At 44.6% G+C, this 20,858-nt stretch overlaps 2 protein-coding genes across 11 annotated transcripts in view; one reads left to right on the forward strand and one right to left on the reverse strand.

Moving 5' to 3' along the window:
* LOC115102323 (protein phosphatase 1 regulatory subunit 12B-like) overlaps positions 1 to 8,249 on the forward strand; it is a 43,304-nt gene extending 35,055 nt beyond the window's left edge. For 2 of the 10 annotated variants that reach the window (XR_010460165.1, XR_010460164.1), the window contains 3 exons: positions 3,595 to 3,645; positions 5,650 to 5,909; positions 7,117 to 7,206. Coding sequence is in view for 6 of the 10 variants with exons in the window: in XM_029622154.2 (XP_029478014.1) it covers positions 3,595 to 3,645; positions 7,117 to 7,203 (138 nt within the window). In the remaining 4 variants the exon portion in view is untranslated. Of the gene's footprint in view, positions 1 to 3,594; positions 3,646 to 4,081; positions 4,588 to 5,649; positions 5,910 to 7,116 lie in introns of those variants that run through there. The other 8 variants (XM_029622155.1, XM_029622152.2, XM_029622156.1 and 5 more) reach the window with 5 other exon arrangements.
* A 154-nt stretch (positions 8,250 to 8,403) lies between these two features.
* Positions 8,404 to 20,858, reverse strand: part of LOC115102321 (synaptotagmin-2-like) — a 29,664-nt gene continuing 17,209 nt past the window's right edge. Inside the window, exons 5-9 of the mRNA XM_029622145.2 lie at positions 20,405 to 20,572; positions 17,010 to 17,177; positions 16,670 to 16,787; positions 15,888 to 16,021; positions 8,404 to 15,024 (exon numbers count right to left, since the gene is read on the reverse strand). Of these exons, the coding sequence (XP_029478005.1) occupies positions 14,809 to 15,024; positions 15,888 to 16,021; positions 16,670 to 16,787; positions 17,010 to 17,177; positions 20,405 to 20,572 (804 nt within the window). The 3' untranslated portion in view covers positions 8,404 to 14,808. The remainder of the gene's footprint in view (positions 15,025 to 15,887; positions 16,022 to 16,669; positions 16,788 to 17,009; positions 17,178 to 20,404; positions 20,573 to 20,858) is intronic.

The raw sequence follows: 20,858 nt of genomic DNA on the forward strand, positions 1-20,858 counted from the left end.
ACTCTGTTTGGACTCTGGTAGAGGAACTCTCTCCTGTCCCCGACCTGTCTTTTTCTACCCCTTTTGGTGTAATAAATATAGGAGCTCCACCATCTGCCTCCTGTGTCTACATTTGGGTCTCACTTTGTGCATTTATATTACAAACTGGCAGTTTGGCACGGGCTACTTCTCTTCCCCCGTACCATCCTATGATTGTGCCATTGATCTCCTCCCAGGCACCACACCACCTCGTGGTCGTCTATATTCCCTATCTGGCCCGGAGACCAAGCCCATGGAAGAGTACATTAAGGATTCTCTAGGTACTGGAGGCATCCGTCTGTCTGCATCTCCTGCCGGTGCGGGGTTTGTCTTTGTGGAGAAGGACAAGAACCTGCGTCCATGCATTAACTACTGGGGTCTGAATTATATAACGATCAAGAATTGTTACCCCCCCTACCACTCCTCTCCTCGGCCTTTGAACCTCTCCAGGTGACCAACATTTTTTCCAAACTGGACCTTCGGAATGCCTACCACCTGGTTTGGATACTCGAAGGAGATGAGTGGAAGACAGCATTTAACACAACCAGTGGACATTATGAGTACCAGGTCATGTCGTTTGGACTCATCAATGTCCCCGCTGTCTTCCAAGCTCTGGTAAACGATGTGCTCCGGGACATGCTAAACCGTTTCGTGTTCATCTACCTTGACGACATCCTGTTTTTTTCCCGGTCTGCCCAAGAACACGTTCTTTATGTCAGACAAGTCCTTCAGTGCCTCCTGGAGAACCAATTGTTGGTGAAAGCCGAGAAGTGTGAGTTCCACCGCTCTACAATCTCCTTTCTGGGATATGCCATCACTGATGGAAAAGTCCAAATGGATCCTGAAAAAGTTAAGCAGTGGTAGAGTGGCCTCAACCTACGTCCAGGGTGCAGTTATGTTTCCTGGGGTTCGCTACAGCCATTTCATTTGGGGCTACAGCACCCTGGCAGCACCCCTCTCTGCACTCACCTCTCCCAAAGTACCGTTCACATGGTCTCCAGCGGTTGACAGAGACCTTGTGGACCTGAGGCATCGGTTCACCACAGCATCCATCCTCGTCCATCCGGATCTATCCCGTCAATTTGTGGTAGAGGTTGATGCTTCTGATATTGGAGTGGGGGCTATCCTGCACCAGCAATCTGCCCAGGACCAGAAGCTCCATCCCTATGCCTTCCTGTCTCATCGTCTCAATTCTGCAGAGAGGAACTACGACCTAGTCGTCAAGATGGCGCTGGAAGAGTGGAGACACTTGCTGGAAGGAGCAGAACAGCCATTCTTGGTTTGGACCGACCATAAAAATGTGGAATATCTCCGTACAGCCAAGCGCCTTAACTCCAGGCAGGCCTGGTGGGCTTTATTGTGCACCAGATTCAACTTCACCATTTCCTACCGCCCAGGTTCCAAAAATGTGAAGCCTGACACCCTCTCCCGCCTATACAGTTCCTCTGCCACACCCCCGGTCTCCGATACCATTCTCCCTACCTCATGCCTTGTGGCTTCAGTGGATTGGGGTATTGAATCCTTCCAGCCTGGACCTAAATGGGGCCCGGCTAACCGGTTGTTTGTCCCTAACTCAATATGGTCCTGGAATGGGCTCATTCCTCCAGGCTGACCTGTCATCCAGGTTCCCGTTGTACCCTAGCGTTTGTTCGACAATGTTTCTGGTGGCCCACAATGGTTCCTGACATCTTGCCTTCGTCGCCACGTGCACAGTGTGCTCAGAACAAGACTCCACGGCAAGCTCCTTCTGGCCTCCTTCAGCCACTACCTGTCCCTCATTGTCCCTGGTCCTATATCTCTCTGGACTTTGTCACTGGGCTCCCTCCATCTGATGGTAACACTGTCATTCTGACGTTATTGAACCGGTTCTCCAAGGCTGCCCATTCCATCCCTCTCCCCAAACTATCCTCTGCCAAGGAGACGGCACAGCTTATGGTGCAGCACGTCTTCTGGATCCATGGACTTCCGGTGGACATGGTCTCCAACCGGGGTCCTTAGTTCTTGTCTCATTTTGGAAGGCGTTCTGCACCCCTATTGAGTCCTCGGCCAGCCTGTCCTCCAGATTCCATCCCCAATCCAATGGCCAGTCGGAGCGAGCTAACCAGGCCCTAGAAACCACCCTAAGATGCCTGGTCTCAACCAACCCCACTACCTGAAGCCAACAACTGGTCTGGGTGGAGTATGCCCAGAACACCCTTCCCTATTCAGCCACGGGACTCTCCCCTTTTGAGTGCTATCAACCTTCAACCTTCCAATCTTACCAGAACAAGAGAAGGAGGTTAACGTACCCTCGGACCAGATGTTTGTCCACTGCTGTCGATGTACCTGGAGAAGAGCTCGGGCGGCACTTCTCAAGACCCACTCCAGGTATCGTCGATAAGCGGACCACCACCAGCCTCCAGCTCCCCACTACCGCAGAGGGTATGGCTTTCCACTCGGGACCTGCCCCATTTCATGGGGTCCTTTTCCCATCTCTAGGGTCCTTAGTTCCCCTGCTGTCCATCTTGTTTTACCGCGTACCCCCCGTATTCACCCAACTTTCCATGTGTTTAGGATTAAGCACGTGCCTCACAGCCCTTTATCTTCTGTCTCCAGGCCCATCCCTCCCACCGTTTCATCGATGGCCATCCAGCATACACGGTTAAACGTCTCCTTGGTGTTCGACCATGGGGCAGGGGTTTACAGTACCTGGTTGACTGGGAGGGTTATGGCCCAGAGGAGAGGTGCTGGGTACCCGCTAGAGTCATCCTGGGCCCGGCCCTCATTGCCGACTTTCACCGCCGAAATCCCGGTCAGCCAGGTATGCGCCCAGGTAGGACACCAGGTGGTGTCCCTAGAGGGGGGGGTACTGTCATGCCTGATCTGTTTCACCTGACTTGGTGATTGTCTCCACCCACCTCCAGGTGTCTCCTGTTTTCCCCATTAGTCCCTGGTGTATTTATCCCCGCGTTTCCTGTCTCTCTGTGCCTGTCTCTCTGTGCCAAGTCAACAAGCGTTTCTCCTAGCTCCTATTTTTCCCAGTCTCTGTTTTTTCCTAGCCCTCCTGGTTTTGACCCTTGCCTGTCCTGGTGCCGAATCTGCCTGTTCTGACCTCGAGCCTGCCTGTCCCCTGGTACTGTTTGGACTCGAACCTGTTCACTGAACCCCTGCCTGTCCTGACCTCGAGCCTGCCTATCCCCTGGTACTGTTTGGACTCGAACCTGTTCACTGAACCCCTGCCTGTCCTGACCTCGAGCCTGCCTATCCCCTGGTACTGTTTGGACTCTGACCTGGTTTATGAACTGTCGCCTGTCCCCGACCTGTCTTTTGCCTACCTCTTTTGGTGTAATAAATATCGGCGCTCCACCATCTGCCTCCTGTGTCTGCATTTGGGTCTCACCTTGTGCCCTTATAATCTCTTTTCTTCTGATCTCTTCCATGTCATATTACTGTGTGTTGGTTTCTGTATGTTCATTCCACTATGGGCTCATTATCATGTGTGAGAATTGAAAAATAACTCTTAACTTAAAAGTAGAAATCTTAACATCCATTTTGATTCTGACCCGAACGACCTGTTCTAACATTTACCCTTCTCAGGAAAAACAGGCTCTGGAGAAGAGGGTAACAGACATGGAGGAGGAGCTCAAGGTAAGGCCTTCACTGTAACAGGAAGGGCGGAGGTCAGTACAAGGCTCTGCTTGGTAATTATAGGAAAACAGGTGAGGTTGAGGGAGTAGGCCAAATTTCAGGCTCATTATCCAGCATCATTCTGAGTATCCCCTGCCAAGGTCAGGGCTCAGGAAAGGGAGTGAGAAACTCCACGCTGCTACAGTCACACACCCAGCAGCACAGCCTGCTGTCTGTTATAGGCTACACATATTTAGCATTTCAAAGAGCAAGGGGGAGAGCAAAACAGCAACAGGATATCATTCAGGACTGAGTAGACGTGAACCTAGTGTAAGTTGGAACCACTTCTAGCAATATCCAAAGGTTATGATGACTACTCAGCATGTGACACAGAGATGTGAGACGGAAGACGGGAACAGAATGTTTGACCCCATGTTGTGACCCCATGTTGCCTCAGCAGGAAGCTGCCCCAGTGAGAAATTTCCGCTGTGGGTACCAGCCCTGAGCCCCAAGCATGAGGCAGGCTGGCTCAGGGCCAGGGAGGGGGGACGGGACGGTGAGTGGTCTGGTCGCCACCGAGAAGTGATTGACACCTGCCTGTCACCTCACCTCTTTAGAGACCTAGGCATGAACACATGTCTGTGCACACAAACATACACATTGCACACGTTAGAGTACATACACCAGATACGTATGTAAAGTCATATCCCAGCAGGCTGGCTGTAATGTCATTACAACAAGAAACCAGGTTGCTTGGATGTCATTGAAACCAGTTTTGCTCACTGGGATAGAGATATGCACATGCAACATTATACTGACATGCTTTTCCACTATTCACATATTCTGGTGTGTTTCTATACTTTTCCCTGTGCCACAGTGTCTGTCCAATGTGTGGAAATTCTGGTTACTCCCTATGGCTCACTGATCTTTGGTTTTCTTCTTTTGAATAAAGGGCTAGGATTATTCCTGTCAGCCTCTGAAACTTCAGCTCTGGCAACATTTGGGAATTTATCTACAGGGCTTAGTGAAGTCAGCTCTGGTAGATATCAAAGAGATCAAGAGCGTTAAAACACCATGATGGATAACTATGCATTCTCTCTCAATCTCACCCCTCTGGCTCTCTCCTCTCTCTCTCTCTCTCCACTCCAAGATAAACTTTTCAATGGTGGTCCTTCAGAACAGTGTGTTGTGAAAGGCTTACCGAGACAGCACAGAGGAACAGTCTTACATGTCCATGAATTTTTCAGTCCGAGTAAAGGCAGACTTCAAATGGTTTCCTCCTAAGTGCCCTGGGGTGTTAGCAGCTGGATCTCCTCCATCTCTTTCTCCCTAGTCTTCTCTCTTTCTCTCTAGCCTTCTTCTCCTCACTGGGCTTCTCTCTTCCTTTCCCCCCAGCTTTTCCCTTCCCTTCAGGCTAATCTTAACTTCTTCCTGTTCTACCTGACTTTCTTCTCCTCTCTGGGTTGTTGAGGGGAAGCCTCTGAGGCCACTCTCTGAGCCACATGGGGCTCGACTTTCCTCTGTCTCTGTGTGTGTGCTGCCTCCTTGCGTGCCTGTGGTTTCCCTTAGGAACGGCGTCAATCCCCAGACCTGATGTTTACCTCAGTCTTGACAGGGAACCCAGGGAAATTAATAATTTCCATTTTCCTATAACTTATTGGGCTCTCTTACTTATGCTGAAATGTAATGTTATATTGAAAGTCCCCTGCCCACTTCTCATCCCAGCATGACTGACAAGCTATGTAATCCATACAGCATCTCCCCAGCCTCTGCCTTTTTAAAACTGCCCAGGTTTGTGGAGAGCAGAACTAAGGATAGCTCCTTGCTGTGCTTAGCTTTTCTTTTGCATAGATTTTTCTTGTTTCCTTTTACAGTATCTATTTGTGTGAATGTTGTTGAGGAGCTCCTCAGTGTGTACGTCTGCCTCTGTGCGTGATTGTGTGTGTTTATATCTCGGTCTCCTCCCATGCACTGGCCTGCCCCCCTGCTCTGTCTTTCTGTCTCTCCATCTTCCTGTGTGTATAGGCCCTCCCTGTTCTGGCACTGCGGAGCGGCAATGAGCGTCTCTTGGCTGAGAACAGGGCCATGCTGCGTGTCCTCGCCCACCTTTCCCAGATGGCCTCCCTGCCTGAGACAGAGGACCTCTAACCCCCCTGTACCCCAAGCCTCCACCTCTCTACCACCCTCTTCCTCAGCCACACATCCTCCTCTGCCTTCCTCCTCCTGGTTCTCCTCCTGCTGCACCTCCTCCCCTCTCTGCTGCTGTGCTGCTGTACTCTTCTCAGGCAGGTTCCGCCCACCTCTCACTCCTCCACCTTTGGCCTCTCTCACTCATGTGGCATACCTCTTGCTGACTCTAAAACCCCTCTCCCTAAATAATCTTGTGACCGCTGCCTTTAAATCTATTTTGAGCTACATAGCTGCATAGGCGAATTACTAGGCTGTGTAGAGACCAGGACAGTAGTAGTTGCAGCCTGACGTTTCTCCAGTGGTTATTATTACAGTATAGTCAAGTGAGTCACTTAATCAACAGCTTGAACGAACCCAGAAACAGTCTGGACGGTGCTTGAGAGACTGCTGCATGGCCGAGTGCCGAAGTCACCAATTGGACCTTGTGTAGGGATTAACATTTCATTGTTTGCCTCTTGCTACAGTGTCCAATGTAGTGGCTGACAGGGAATTTGACATTTTGAACTAGTACATTTTGTCTCAATCATGTGGCAATGGAATGTGTAATCTCATTGGCATCCATTAACTCACTAAACCCTTTTCCACTGGCCCAAAAAACATGTGCACATTAGTGTGTGTGTGTGTGTACTACATACAGCTTTGACGGAGACAGAACAGGACAAACAGTCCTTGTTCTCCAGGGGCATTGGCAGTATGCATCGTCAAATATAATACATAACAATATGTTGCTATTTGATTGTGGTAACTGGACTAGACAGGGGTGAAGAGATGAGTGCATCATCGTCTGTGTTGGCTTTTTCATGCAAGCACAAAATGTTATTGTTCACTGCACTGTCTGTGGGGGATGGGGGAGATTTTGACAAAGATTGTGGCTATTTTTAATCATTACTCATGCTGTGGGAGATGACCTAGATTGAGGAAGTTGATCGCCTTGCATCTCTCTCCCTTTCGGTTCGCAGTTTGCAAATAGAACCATACGCCCAAATAATGTCCCTATCATACTGTATCAGCATGCTCTCATTGCTGAAAGCTAATCTTTTGTCCACCCTTTGCATGTCGTGACTGTAGAGTTCAATCATTTAGCAATGAGTTCTTGGTGATTTAAATATTGAATATCATTCCTAATTCGCCTGAAAATGATAAACAATGTTTATATCATGTCTGTCAATGTCCCTCAGCAGAAGGAACATAGACAAGGCAGTGTCCCTTCCACATATTTCTGTCTACAGTATGCGTCACCACTGTTCCCTACAGAGAACAAGCTACCATGACAATCTAATGCTGCTCTCTCTGTTCCTGTAGGTCTTGACAGAGCTCAAATCAGACAACCAAAGACTGAAGGACGAGAACGGGGCTCTGATTCGTGTCATCAGCAAGTTGTCCAAGTAAAAGGGTGGTGCCCCCTGTAAAAAGTCAGACACTTCCCTGATGCTTGCAACGTGTCACTATCATTAGCATTCGGTACCCTCCCACCCTGACACTGAACCATGGTGCTTAGTGACACCTACCTGCCAGCTGTTCTCAGAGGCATGGTGAGGAACCTTCCAAATCCGGATGACCCCTGCCTCGACCCTTGACCTCTATGCTCTTAGGCCCACTTCATACCAGTAGGTCAAAGGTGTGAAGAGCACACAGCGTCCGCACAAAGAGAGTGTTGGTCTGGGGTACAGTAAACTGCCAAGCTCCAGACCAGCAATCTAAACAATATCACATCCACATATTTTACCTGTACATCACAAACATACTGTATTTATTTTGTGCTTCATTGTGCACTGCAAAAACAACTTTATTTTTCTCAAACTACTGAAAAAGCACTCATAGGAATTACTTTCAATAATCTTTCATTGCAGTGATAACATTACACATTGCCATGAATGCTTCTGATGTGAGATGTTGTGACTTGTTTATGATTCATCTTTATGGTTTGTAGTTCAATTTCCGTCACAGACCCTTTTCTCTGAGCTGCTCATCAGTGTGGTCTACTATAGTCTCTGAGATGTCATACTTGTCACATTTGTTAAGATATTTTAATAATTTATTTATGCATTTTTTGGTTTAGAATCTTTGAACCTATACTCAACTATATTTGTACCGATTATAGTATTAATGTGTCCTATTAAACCGTACCGTTGGAGCCCACATAGTAACTTATGTTGGAAGATGGACAGCCTCTTTTTATTTCAAGTGAAACATGTACATGATTTGTAATGCACAGGGAACAACATACAAGGGCCTTCTTTATGTGCCTTTCCTTAAAGACCAATACAGCTATCAGTCTAATGAACTGTACGTATATTTAAAGACAGTATTTTATGTTGAAATAACTTTACCATGTATGTAAATGTTATACGAGACCGAAATACTGACATTCTACTTGTACACACAGCTGTGGTTTGATCACTTGCTTAATAAACTATAGATGGTTAAATAATAAATCATCTGAGTTCTCACTACCAATGTGCCATAAATTCCAGATATCTTGCGAAATTAACGGGTAGCTCATAATCCAGCCCTCTGATGCTGAAGTTGAAATCCCCTTGTAAAGAACAAAGTCAAGTCATGATGCACAGACAACACATGAATCCAAGCTAATTAAAAGGCCTTTATTTCCTATTTGTTTCGTACAGAGCTGGTAACACTTATGATAGATCTGTATTGAGTTATTTGGTTCCCTCGATAACTTTACAAGGATCCTCGATGCTCATCCGCTGACGGGCTGTAGGGAGTTTGTATTTGAGCAACGTTTTGTGTCCAGTCAAGGGCTAAAGCATGCGATCCACAGTAGGCACAAGTACTGACATGAACACACGCACCACAACACTAAGACACAGAGAAACACAGCCTGAGGACGCACAATCTCATGGTCCTCTGAGGCTTAAAAAGAGGATGAAGAGAGAACAAAGGAAAACAGTCTTTTGGAATACAATCCTAGTATGGAGAATGAGGAGTGAAGGAAAAGTTCAAAGAGTTGGTAATATTCTGCGCATTTTGGCAGTACTGTATATATATCCATGTTGTAAACGTGAAGGACGACGTTCCTCTGAAAATCTGTCATTATAATTCTGGATCCAAAGACCTCCGCGAGCCCAGTTCCACAACAACAGCACATTAATGGTAAGACAAAACAGTGACTTCATGGTGGAAAAGTTCAATAATTGTCTCTTCAATTGGCCCTACTGCAGTTTCGCATTCTTAATATAACACAAAGAAACACAACACTAACCTAGTGATTATTACAGTACAAAGCGAGCTACGCAAACAGAGACAGGAGAACACATCGTTAGGTGGTGAGTGACCTATGCCCAATGACACCCCCTAACACATTGCGGACATGGAAGTTGGAGAATATGATGGACTCTAGTTTCCCTTTTAGTCCCATTGACCCCTTTTTTATAATGTACTTAAATGTCATTTAATAGAAACAAAGCAGCCAGTAGTACAAAAGAACTGTGGTATGTAGTGTGTGAATCATCCTGCTCTCAATCCGTTGTTTCTCCCCTGCTGAGATATAGCCTACAGTTAGTTTCTGAAGCAGTTGTGCATAAGGTAGATACAGTTTATCAATTTAGGCTATCAACAAATATGTAATACTATAATAGCAATAATTTTAAACTCTATTAACCCTTGTAAATAAAAATATGTTTGTTAATTATTTTCATCACCACAAATGTACAATTAGGCATGGTTTATGTATTCTGGGCATGCAGATATATATGTTTAGGTATAGTAAGTTGCAGTAGTACTGTGTTTTTGCACTGCAACAGCTCACTTTAGAAAGGTCCTATGCTTTTTGTTCCTATGACACAGGGGTTCTCAAAGTGGGGTCCGTGGTCATATCTCAAATCATATTTCAGGTTCAATGAATCTGTGGAATAAGTTTAGAGGGTGTAATACAATGTCATATTATTCATCTAGAATCTATGTTCTTAACCTTGGGCAACATGGGCCTGGGAGGCTCACAGGGATGATGGTATCCACAGTGCTCCACCAATTATCCATTTTTCTTCTGAAAAATGATTGTACCTCCCCCACACGTAAATGCTTTGTAATTTAAAGCGAGAATCCTTAGTTGCTACATCCATTTTTACCATAATATAACTTGTGAGCTTAGTTCAACTGTCATATCTTACCCCATCAGAACCCAAAATATAAGCTTGTTTTAGTCCAATGTTTGTAAACGATGTAAACGTAAACAAACACTGCATAGCCTCAAAATATTGTTAAAACTATCATTTTGATTGTGTGGATGGTCAGTCCTTGTATCCATAGCTCTGTCTATGCATTTAAGAGTTGTTACATTTCTCCAGGCCCATCACTCAGCTTTTTACCAAAACAGAGTTTTTTGTTATTGCTTCAATTTAGGTAGGGTTTCCCAAACTCAGTCCTCAGGACACCAAGGGGTGCACCTTTTGGTTTTTGCCATAATACTCCACAGCTGATTCAAATAATCATCACGCTTTAATCATGTGAATCATCTGTGTGGTGTTAGGGCAAAAAAACAAAACACTTCCAACTTTAAAATTGAAACATTTTCTCTCTGCATCATTGCAAAATTGTGTAGAATTGCAGGATATTAGCTTGAAAACTGCAACATTTTCTCAGATGCCAAGAGGTGGGCCTTTAAAATGTTCCTTAGTCTGGCCATGCACTTCCGAAGTCATAGTAAAACTCCCTGTATGCTATATATATATATATATATATTTTTTTATGAGGGGGTCCCTGATGAATTTGCTATCACAAAAAGGGTCACCGGCCCCAAAAAGTTTGAGAACCTCTGCTATAACACACATACATAAATACAGACAAACACACAGTTCTCAGTCTCTTTCCTCCATAGACCTAACTGTCCAGCTGGTGGTCTTGATTGCAATGACCGTGGCAGTGTAAAACGCATTGAAACAATCTTTTTGACACAAATGTGCTGTATATTAACCTTTAATGAAAGTTATCTTATCGTCTAATCTGCATCCGCATCAGTGGAATTATTTTGGCTCTGAAATAGATTCAAACAGATTACTGATGAGGATCTTCATAGAATTGTAAATATAGATGGATATACTGGCAGTATTTTAGAAAGACACTGAAATCTTCAACTGGATTAATGTGCCTCGGTTCGGTCACAGTCCAACAGGTTCGATTGTAACATTTTACATTTGAGTGAAGAAGCAACATCAATGATCCTGCTATTACATTGTTGCAAACATGTTGAATGGGACATCAGACAACACTGTTATTATTTAAATAGTGTTGCCATTAGACAAAATGTCGACTTGACACAGCTAGTTTCCATCAAAGTGGCTAAGATTATGCTGTAGATTATTTATCTTAACTTTACAGTTTACCATGAACGCACCAGATGTTGATCAAAGAAATGATGCTGAGGCTTGGCATTGTTACAAGTTAGATATAGATTGTTTGGCATATCGTTGATCACGATATATCATATGTATAAGTCATGTCTGTAAAGCCACTGGAGATGAAAACTCAGCTGTTCCGTGACAGCATAGTTCCTATAGAGGGGTCCATAGACCGCAGTCAGGGTCCTAAATGAATTGCACTCAGCCCAATGATCACCGACAGACCAGCCTGACACACAGTTGGATCATGTAAATGTTCTGCATGCCGCCTTTTGAATATTTCCGATAGCATCTTTTGACATAAGAAGAGCATGACCCATGATTCCTACTATCAAAACAAGGCATATACAAATGACATCACAGGAAAAAAATCTGCTACTACATTTAGAAAATAAAGACAACTTCAACAACTTCATAGTAGAAAACAAAATCACATCCACTCTACTAAACTCACAACTGCTCAGTATTTTGCCTTCTGGAATCTAGATGAGTACAGAGTTCTGAAGGTAATGTAGAAGAGAAACACTGAACTAGGAATATATAGATGTGTCATCAAAAACACTTCTCTAACTCTAGTTACTCAGCAGAGCTCTAAAGAGCTAGTGCTTGAGTCTTATGGCTTTAGTTTTGATCTAATTCAACTATCTGTATACACATACACATATTCCTTTAATAAACACTGTCAAATATCCAGAATTGCAAAAGGGTATCAGGTCATTAAACCAACGCAAAGTGAAACAAAACCAATAAATGTACAATAGGGGGCTTTTTGTCCACAGTGTGGAGATGTGTGGATTCAGTTCTGTCTCATTTCAGCATTGGCACTGATCATTGGAGAGTTCCACTTCGGGATATATATATTTCTTGAACTGTGAGACCCCTAAATGTTTGATATTTGTAAAGAAAACAACAATAAACTTAAATAATCACAAAATAAAACATTGTATGAATAAATTCATATGAAATAAATGATGATTAGTCCAAATGAAATAGCACAAGGAGTTAGATAGCAAGCATGCAGCTACGTTTTCATCCTACATGAACTCACACACAGTACTTCACAACGCACTTGCTCAAAAGTTCAGGCGTGGACAGGATCGTATTTCTAATATATTATGACATTCTCTCCAATAACTCATTCATGGAAAATAATACACATTTGATTCATTTCGAAAATATACTGTGCATCGTTTTCCTCCATTGTTACAGTATTAAAATGACAAATGACACCCACATACGTACGTACACAAGATATAATTGCTTCATCTCTAAAACATGCTCTTATGTACAGTATTTTGTAGAAACATGCATGAACTATGTATATAGGAAACTACACAGCGATGGGTTGTTTGATTGCTTGCATGTTGTCTTTTCTTTAGTGTTGCTTTTTGAACATAGAGAAGAAACTAAATGTAAAACATAACTAATCTGACCCCTACTGGACATATAAATGAAGAAATGGTTGTCCAATAGAGAAAAGTAATAAATTAACCAACAATCACTACTGTAATTCCCAAAAATCTTCCAGTATAAAAGTTATCAAACTGTTAAAACATTAAATTGCTTTGCTTGTTCTTGAACACAATCGAGTCGTTTTTCGTACCATTTTGTTTTTTTGAACAAGATGGTGCACAGGAACAGTTCATGTTCCATAAAATGACCAGGGTGGCTCTTATCTAATTATATATTTGCTTGGACTTTTACATGTTTAAGAGGGTAAGCAAATTGTACATTTCATTCAGTCATATGCCCACTTTTATAATCAAATTTATCCCAAGAGAAAAGTCAAAGTGTAAAAATCACTCATTCAAGTGAAGGATCCGAGGAGCAGCATTTGACTAAAACGTGTCTCTTTCCCAATCAGCAGACTTTCTAACATGAGACCTGACTTGTGTGGCTGTACACTCCACAACCAACTCAAACTCACAACATCTCGTCACAAAAACAACATAGATCAAAGAACAACGTCTATAACCACATAACAGAGTGATATCCAGTATAGTGCAATTGGACTCAGCAGTTTGGCCATCTGTGTATAACATACACACAACAGTACCCCCTTCCAGACCTTATCCTTTCAATCAAACTTAAGAGAAAATGTTCTCAGAACAATCAAAGTATAGTCACAAGACAGGCAAGGTTACAAATGATCAAACCAAACAAACAAAAACAATGATTCACTCAAATTCCCTCTCTTGCTCTTGTTTTTTTAGGTTTTTTTTACCAGGAATTATTCATCATAAAATAAATTGTTAAAGCTCTGGTTTTGGAGAGTAGGATAAGCAGAACAGAACATTTGGATTTAAAGTGCTTGAGGAATAAAAGTGTTTGAAGTTGAAAATAAGAGGGTGAGTAAAAAACAACACAGCTAATTGGAAGGCGTCCCTGGTAGTTGAGAATTGCTTATTTCATTTCTTAGAAGGCTTGTCTCCTTTATGACTGTAAGACGGATACAGGGATTCCTTTGAAGAAGTGAAATCCTTGTTGTGAATCCATGACTAATGGCAGTAGCACTGAACAGGGAGATAGATTATATATACTAGAGGCAGTGGAGGAGAAGGTGGTAGATTGCAGGCAGTAGAATAGACACCTGACAAACAACATTGTGTCAACCAGGGTCCCATTCAGTCCTTCGAGTTTCCACATAGATATTCTCTCTGTCTCTCGCATGCTTTCCCAGCATAGCCCAAGCTAGACCCTTACAGTGGCTCATAGTCCCTTTATCCTAAACACGTCTCACATCTCAACTCTGTTGATTGACAGCCACAAACTGTGCTATCGAGAGACACTCTAGAGAGACTATCCCCTGGTTAATTTCAGTGATATACTTAGACTAGTCTCAGATCATTGAACAAGAAACCAATCCAGCACCAGACAGAGGTTTTCAAATCATGTTGCGGAGCATTTTGAATGACAACCCGTTTAGAAAGAAAGGCATGACGTTTCAGTTTTCTCTCAGTGTACCTGAGAATATGGGTGAGCAGATGAGCTAATGATCAAAAAGGCAGTGTGTTAACAGTGTGGGGTATCTGGATATTGGCTATCCCTACTCTTTACCCAACTCTAGGAATGTAGTTCAAACTAATGTCATCTAGTCAGTAAGTAACTGGCAGGTGTGGATCATGGTGCAACAATACACCCAAGGAATGAACCTGCTTGTGTTTTTCTTCTATTACATGGCAGTATAAAGCATTTGAAGTATTAAGCAGTATTGAAGCAAACATTTTCTCTAAGGGGAGGGGGTTGAAAAGGTACAGAAAGAGTGAATACATGGTTGTACTTTCCTCATCCTCCATCACATCGGACTCCTGTTTTCGCACGCTAGGCTTCTATCTTCATGATAACATGTTACTAACTGCAACCCCAATACAAATGTATGTTTCCAATGCAATCAAATGAGTAATCTGTCTTGTAACATCTCCTTGTGGAATGGCACAGCTGAGGGGGAATACAACGCTTTTCTACTCTATAATGTTTTCATCACGTCAATTAGGATATGTATATTTATGTATATTTTGAGGTGAAGGGTGTAGAATCGGTTGGTGTGTTGGTTTGGAATGTAGTATTGGGAGATGTGTATGACCAGGGGTGAGGTGGATAGGTAGGTTTGGGTATGGGTGTTTGGGGTAGAGGAGGTTTACTTCTTGGCGTTCAGGGCTGCCAGCGAAGCATCAATCTCCTCCTCGGGCTGCAGTGGATGCCACTGAGCGATGGGGCGGCGAGGGTTGGCCAGCATGTCGGACCAGTGCTTCAGCTGGGTGCCCGTCGCCTTGCTGCCCACCCAGATCTTTCCGATGGCGTCGTTTTTACCAATCTTGTCATAATCCAGCACTGTGACCACAGCTTGGATTTTCTAGGGAATGAGAAAAAGAAAGGTGTTACATTATTGGCATTTATAATGATCTTACAGAATACAATTGCATCATCTAATTCTATGGTGCATGTACTGTATGCCTTTGGGCACTTTGTTCCCACCCAGCTGTACACATTACTGTCATTTAGGGTGTATCATCCAATTCCACAGGTATTAAAGCAATGATACACGAGGGGGTGTGATTTAATTCTGGTTTTAGCACGGCATGCTAATCAGCCCTCTGAGAAACAGAGACGCTCTGATGCATATAGATGGAGCTACTAGCAGCCCAGGCAGGAAACTCCCTTCAGCATGGATGATGTTGTCACACTGCCAGTGCATGTTAATCACATCCACTTCCTCCTACACCTAATCAGCATACTGTACATGTATGTTTTTAAGTGTATGTCTTAAGTATGTCACATCATCCACAGACGCCGAAGTATGATCTCTGTAGCTTTGTGATATAGTATATTTTGGTTTGTTCTATGCCCTTACTTGACTGTGGTAGGATAATTAGCTAAGTGCCTTTGCCCGCGGGCACATTTGAAGGGTTCAGAGGGATCAGTTGAGATGTATTTGCCATTGACCATTCTGTGTAATTGAGGAAGTCTCCATAAACTAACTGTCTGTCTGTCTGTCTGTCTGTCTGTCTGTCTGTCTGTCTGTCTGTCTGTCTGTCTGTCTGTCTGTCTGTCTGTCTGTCTGTCTGTCTGTCTGTCTGTCTGTCTGTCTGTCTGTCTGTCTGTCTGTCTGTCTGTCTGTCTGTCTGTCTGTCTGTCTGTCTGTCTGTCTGCCTGTCTGTCTGTCTGTCTGTCTGTCTGCCTGCCTGTCTGTGCTTTGTTCCCAGCTGTACACTCTACCTGCATCTGCTCAATAGGGATCTCAAAGCTGAAGGACTCGTTGTAGTATGGATTCAGAGTGTTCTTCTTCACCGTGGTCTTCTTCTTCTTCAGACGCTTGCCGTTCTGCATCAAGTTGATCTTCACATAGGGATCTGCACACAGAGCGAGCGATACACACAGCCAGGTATTAAAACAAGCCTGATCACAGACTCACTATTGGGATAATTAACAAACATGGCTCTTTTGTAGCTTAGTAGATTTAGCTTCCTGCCCATTTATCACAGTTTCAGCAGAGTTTGATCTTTAAAACACAATACTTCACTATCATCAGCACTCTAGTAACAACACAAAGGAACCCAGCAGTGGCTGCAATGCAGTAAACCGCCAGCAGATGGTTGCAGTGCAGTTTAGCTGAAGGGAGTGGAGCTATTGAAAGGAGAGTGGTGGGTACTGCAGAGTCAGCACGTGAGCACAGACTGAATCGCCCCGGAGATTGGCTGCTTGCAATGTAGTCTACAGCAGCAAGGTTTGACTGGTATTTAGCCTCTACCACATTATTATGCACAAAGAAACACTGAAAATAGCTGTATTCTTTTTTTATTAGCTCTCTAATGGGAATACAGATTTGGGTTTCGTACTGTGTGAATGGAGGTAGAATACTGGTGCTTACAGCACAATGTCCTTGTCCTTGACCAAGGGGAACACATGGAAACAGGATATGGGAGGTAGGGACAGCTTATACTCCACAGTGCATCTGTTTCCAGTGTTTTGTTCACAGTGATTATCTTTCCATATTTCACCTGACAGTCCTCCCACGTCCATCTTCTTGAGGTTCTTGGCCTCCAGGATGCAGATGGTGAGTTTCCCGGCAGTGGGCACGTAGCGCAGAGAGATGCAGATATCTCCCAGCTTCTCTTGCTGCGTGTGGGATGGGAGAAGAGGGCGAAGAGGAGAACACAACGTATTCAATGTAATAACATTCATCCTCAATGTTAATTGTATGCATGTCCTTACCCATAAGAAGCACCTATATAAGGGAACCATTCACACCATGAGGATAAAAATCGCTCTGAACTGATATTCAGAACATGATATTTCAAAGGACTGAGTGAAAGTGGGGAGATAGTACTCCACATTTACCTCTTCTTTCTCTGCACTGTCCAGGTCCCTCCACTCCTCCAGTGGCTGGGCCAGGTCCAGTTTGTGCAAGGGTAGTTTCACCTCTCCGATGACGTCGTGCTTAGAGAAGCGGTCAAAGTCAAAGACCTGCATGACCAAAGTCTTGCCACCCATCTCTTGGAATGGAATCTGAAAAACATCAACATTACTAGCACCATCTTTTATAAATGTTACCCTCTAAAGCAAGAACACCTTTGCTTAGTTGAGGAGAGTTTTAACGAGTCTTTGAGAACAGGTTTGCCAATGCCATTTTAGATTTTTTTTTTTTACCTGTTCTACATACTTTGACCTTGAATGATGAGAACCAGACATGCACAAATAGCTGTATGTAGCATCCAAAGAATCTCACAATATGGAAGTGCATAAATGAGGGCAGAGTATCTTGGACCTCTTTGGTCATCTCTATAATGGGTCTGGGCTGTATTTCCCTGCAATGAGAGCTGATGCTCTCTCTGCCCCCAGAGAAGTGATGGGCGTATGGGAATGATTAGTGGGATAAGAGGAACAGAGGGCCAGAGCCAGCCTGAATTGTGTGCTGCTCACTCAGCAGAACCAAACAGTACAGCCTGTCAGCAGTCAAACAGGAAGAAGGGAGGTGGCGTTCTCCTTTAACTGGATTGCAATCCCATCCTATCCCCTGCTCAGATCAGCTCAGCTCAATCCCATCCTATCCCCTGCTCAGATCAGCTCAATCCCATCCTATCCCCTGCTCAGATCAGCTCAATCCCATCCTATCCCCTGCTCAGATCAGCTCAGCTCAATCCCATCCTATCCCCTGCTCAGATCAGCTCAGCTCAATCCCATCCTATCCCCTGCTCAGCTCAGATCAACTCAGCTCAATCCCATCCTATCCCCTGCTCAGATCAGCTCAGCTCAATCCCATCCTATCCCCTGCTCAGATCAGCTCAGCTCAATCCCATCCTATCCCCTGCTCAGATCAGCTCAGCTCAGCTCAATCCCATCCTATCCCCTGCTCAGATCAGCTCAGCTCAGCTCAATCCCATCCTATCCCCTGCTCAGATCAGCTCAGCTCATATCAGCTCAGCTCAATCCCATCCTATCCCCTGCTCAGATCAGCTCAGCTCAATCCCATCCTATCCCCTGCTCAGATCAGCTCAGCTCAATCCCATCCTATCCCCTGCTCAGATCAGCTCAGCTCAATCCCATCCTATCCCCTGCTCAGATCAGCTCAATCCCATCCTGTCCCCTGCTCCCCTGCTCAGATCAGCTCAGCTCAATCCCATCCTATCCCCTGTTCAGATCAGCTCAGCTCAATCCCATCCTATCCCCTGCTCAGATCAGCTCAGCTCAATCCCATCCTATCCCCTGCTCAGATCAGCTCAGCTCAGCTCAATCCCATCCTATCCCCTGCTCAGATCAGCTCAGCTCAATCCCATCCTATCCCCTGCTCAGATCAGCTCATCCCATCCTATCCCCTGCTCAGATCAGCTCAGCTCAATCCCATCCTATCCCCTGCTCAGATCAGCTCAGCTCAATCCCATCCTATCCCCTGTTCAGATCAGCTCAGCTCAATCCCATCCTATCCCCTGTTCAGATCAGCTCAGCTCAATCCCATCCTATCCCCTGTTCAGATCAGCTCAACTCAATCCCATCCTATCCCCTGTTCAGATCAGCTCAGCTCAATCCCATCCTATCCCCTGCTCAGCTCAGCTCAATCCCATCCTATCCCCTGCTCAGATCAGCTCAGCTCAATCCCATCCTATCCCCTGCTCAGCTCAGCTCAATCCCATCCTATCCCCTGTTCAGATCAGCTCAGCTCAATCCCATCCTATCCCCTGTTCAGATCAGCTCAGCTCAATCCCATCCTATCCCCTGCTCAGCTCAGCTCAATCCCATCCTGTCCCCTGCTCAGATCAGCTCAGCTCAATCCCATCCTATCCCCTGCTCAGCTCAGCTCAATCCCATCCTATCCCCTGTTCAGATCAGCTCAGCTCAATCCCATCCTATCCCCTGCTCAGCTCAGCTCAATCCCATCCTATCCCCTGCTCAGATCAGCTCAGCTCAATCCCATCCTATCCCCTGCTCAGATCAGCTCAGCTCAATCCCATCCTATCCCCTGCTCAGATCAGCTCAGCTCAATCCCATCCTATCCCCTGCTCAGATCAGCTCAGCTCATAGGCTTCAAAAGTTGTGCTTTATCACTGGCCAAGCTCTTCCAGTCACGTTCTCTAGCCAGAATCGAGTTTAATGAATAGTCTATACATCTGATCTCCATCATATGCACACAGATGTGCACACACACACACACACCCACTAACATTAATGAAAGCACCTGGGAACAGACTGTAGCTTTAATTAGATTCTAACATTGGGACGCTTGAGGCTATTCCTGGTTGCTGAAATTAGAGTCATATATATACTGTACACATTAGACAGTGGTTACACAATATCTGAAGAATAGCTTGTAAGTCATGGTTCCTAAATCATCTAATAATGTCTTTGAACTTCAGATATTACCAGATATATGGAATTTTTATGATAGTTTTATAAGATAGGGATTTATTTCTACCCTAATTTAATTAAACAAACACGAGGAAAAAATAGAGATTGTTTTAAAGGAGGACTACTCTTATAAAGAATACATGTGTGTAAAAGCAGCTGAGCATCTACACATGCAAGGCGCTGACTCTTGTGGAGGCTAGCTGGTATCAGATGCAGGGAGTCTGCAGTGGATTGGGGAATCTCCATTATTTTATTTATCCGTTATTTTACCAGGTAAGTTGACTGAGAACACATTCTCATTTCCAGCAGGGATGAATAAACCAATTGTAAACTGGAGATTATTAGGTGACCGTGATGGTTTGAGGGCCAGATTGGGAAATTAGCCAGGACACCGGGGTTAACATCCCTACTCTTACGATAAGTGCCATGGGATCTTTAATGACCTCAGAGAGTCAGGACACCCGTTTAATGACCCATCTGAAAGACAGCACCCTACACAGGGCAGTGTCCCCAATCACTGCCCTGGGGTATTGAGATATTTTTTTAGACCAGAGGAAAGAGTGCCTCCTTACTGGCCCTCCAACACCACTTCCAGCAGCATCTGGTCTCCCGTCCAGGAACTGACCAGGACCAACCCTGCTTAGCTTCAAAGCAAGCCAGCAGTGGTATGCAGGGTGGTATGCTGCTGACATAATTATGAGGTGTTATCTGAAACATCACTCCAGCAGATGAATCGAATGAGACAGAAAGCATAGCTGATGCATCAGGCTTTGGGAAACTAGCTGTCTGGCAGGAGTTATGGTCTGATCATCCACCATAGTTTAGGACTATTAGATTTATCTTTATAATTCTGATATACGGTATAGGAGAGAGATCAAAGTACAGTAGCCTACCTTGAAGATGAAGGTCTCATTGAAGGTAGGATTCAGTGTCTTCTTGTGCACTTTGGTAGTAAAATGCTTCTTCTTGTCTGGGAGGACGTAGACTTTGACATAGGGATCCGATGTGCCACCGCTGTCCATGGAGAGGAGATCAGCTGCTTGGAGGAGGCCCACTGTGAGCTGTGGGTCAGGGGTCAAGGGTCAAAGGGGTCAGTCAATCTGCCTCAATGCACTATGTACCCAGAAAGTGTCAGCTCACAGTTCCAGAGACGACCTTCTGTTCTTGGAACAGATATTTATTTGAACAGAGGAAAGAAAGCCTTTGCTTTATGCTTGTATAACACGTTACGATGCTTTAGTCTGTTGTGAGGTCCTCAAGGTCTCAGTGAACAAAGAAGATTCTCCACAGAAGAGTAAGAGGACGGAGCAAACACTGCGTAACAGGTCAAGGAAATCCATTCATACG

The sequence above is a fragment of the Oncorhynchus nerka genome, linkage group LG20 (assembly GCF_034236695.1).
Source record: "Oncorhynchus nerka isolate Pitt River linkage group LG20, Oner_Uvic_2.0, whole genome shotgun sequence".
Taxonomy (NCBI): domain Eukaryota; kingdom Metazoa; phylum Chordata; class Actinopteri; order Salmoniformes; family Salmonidae; genus Oncorhynchus; species Oncorhynchus nerka.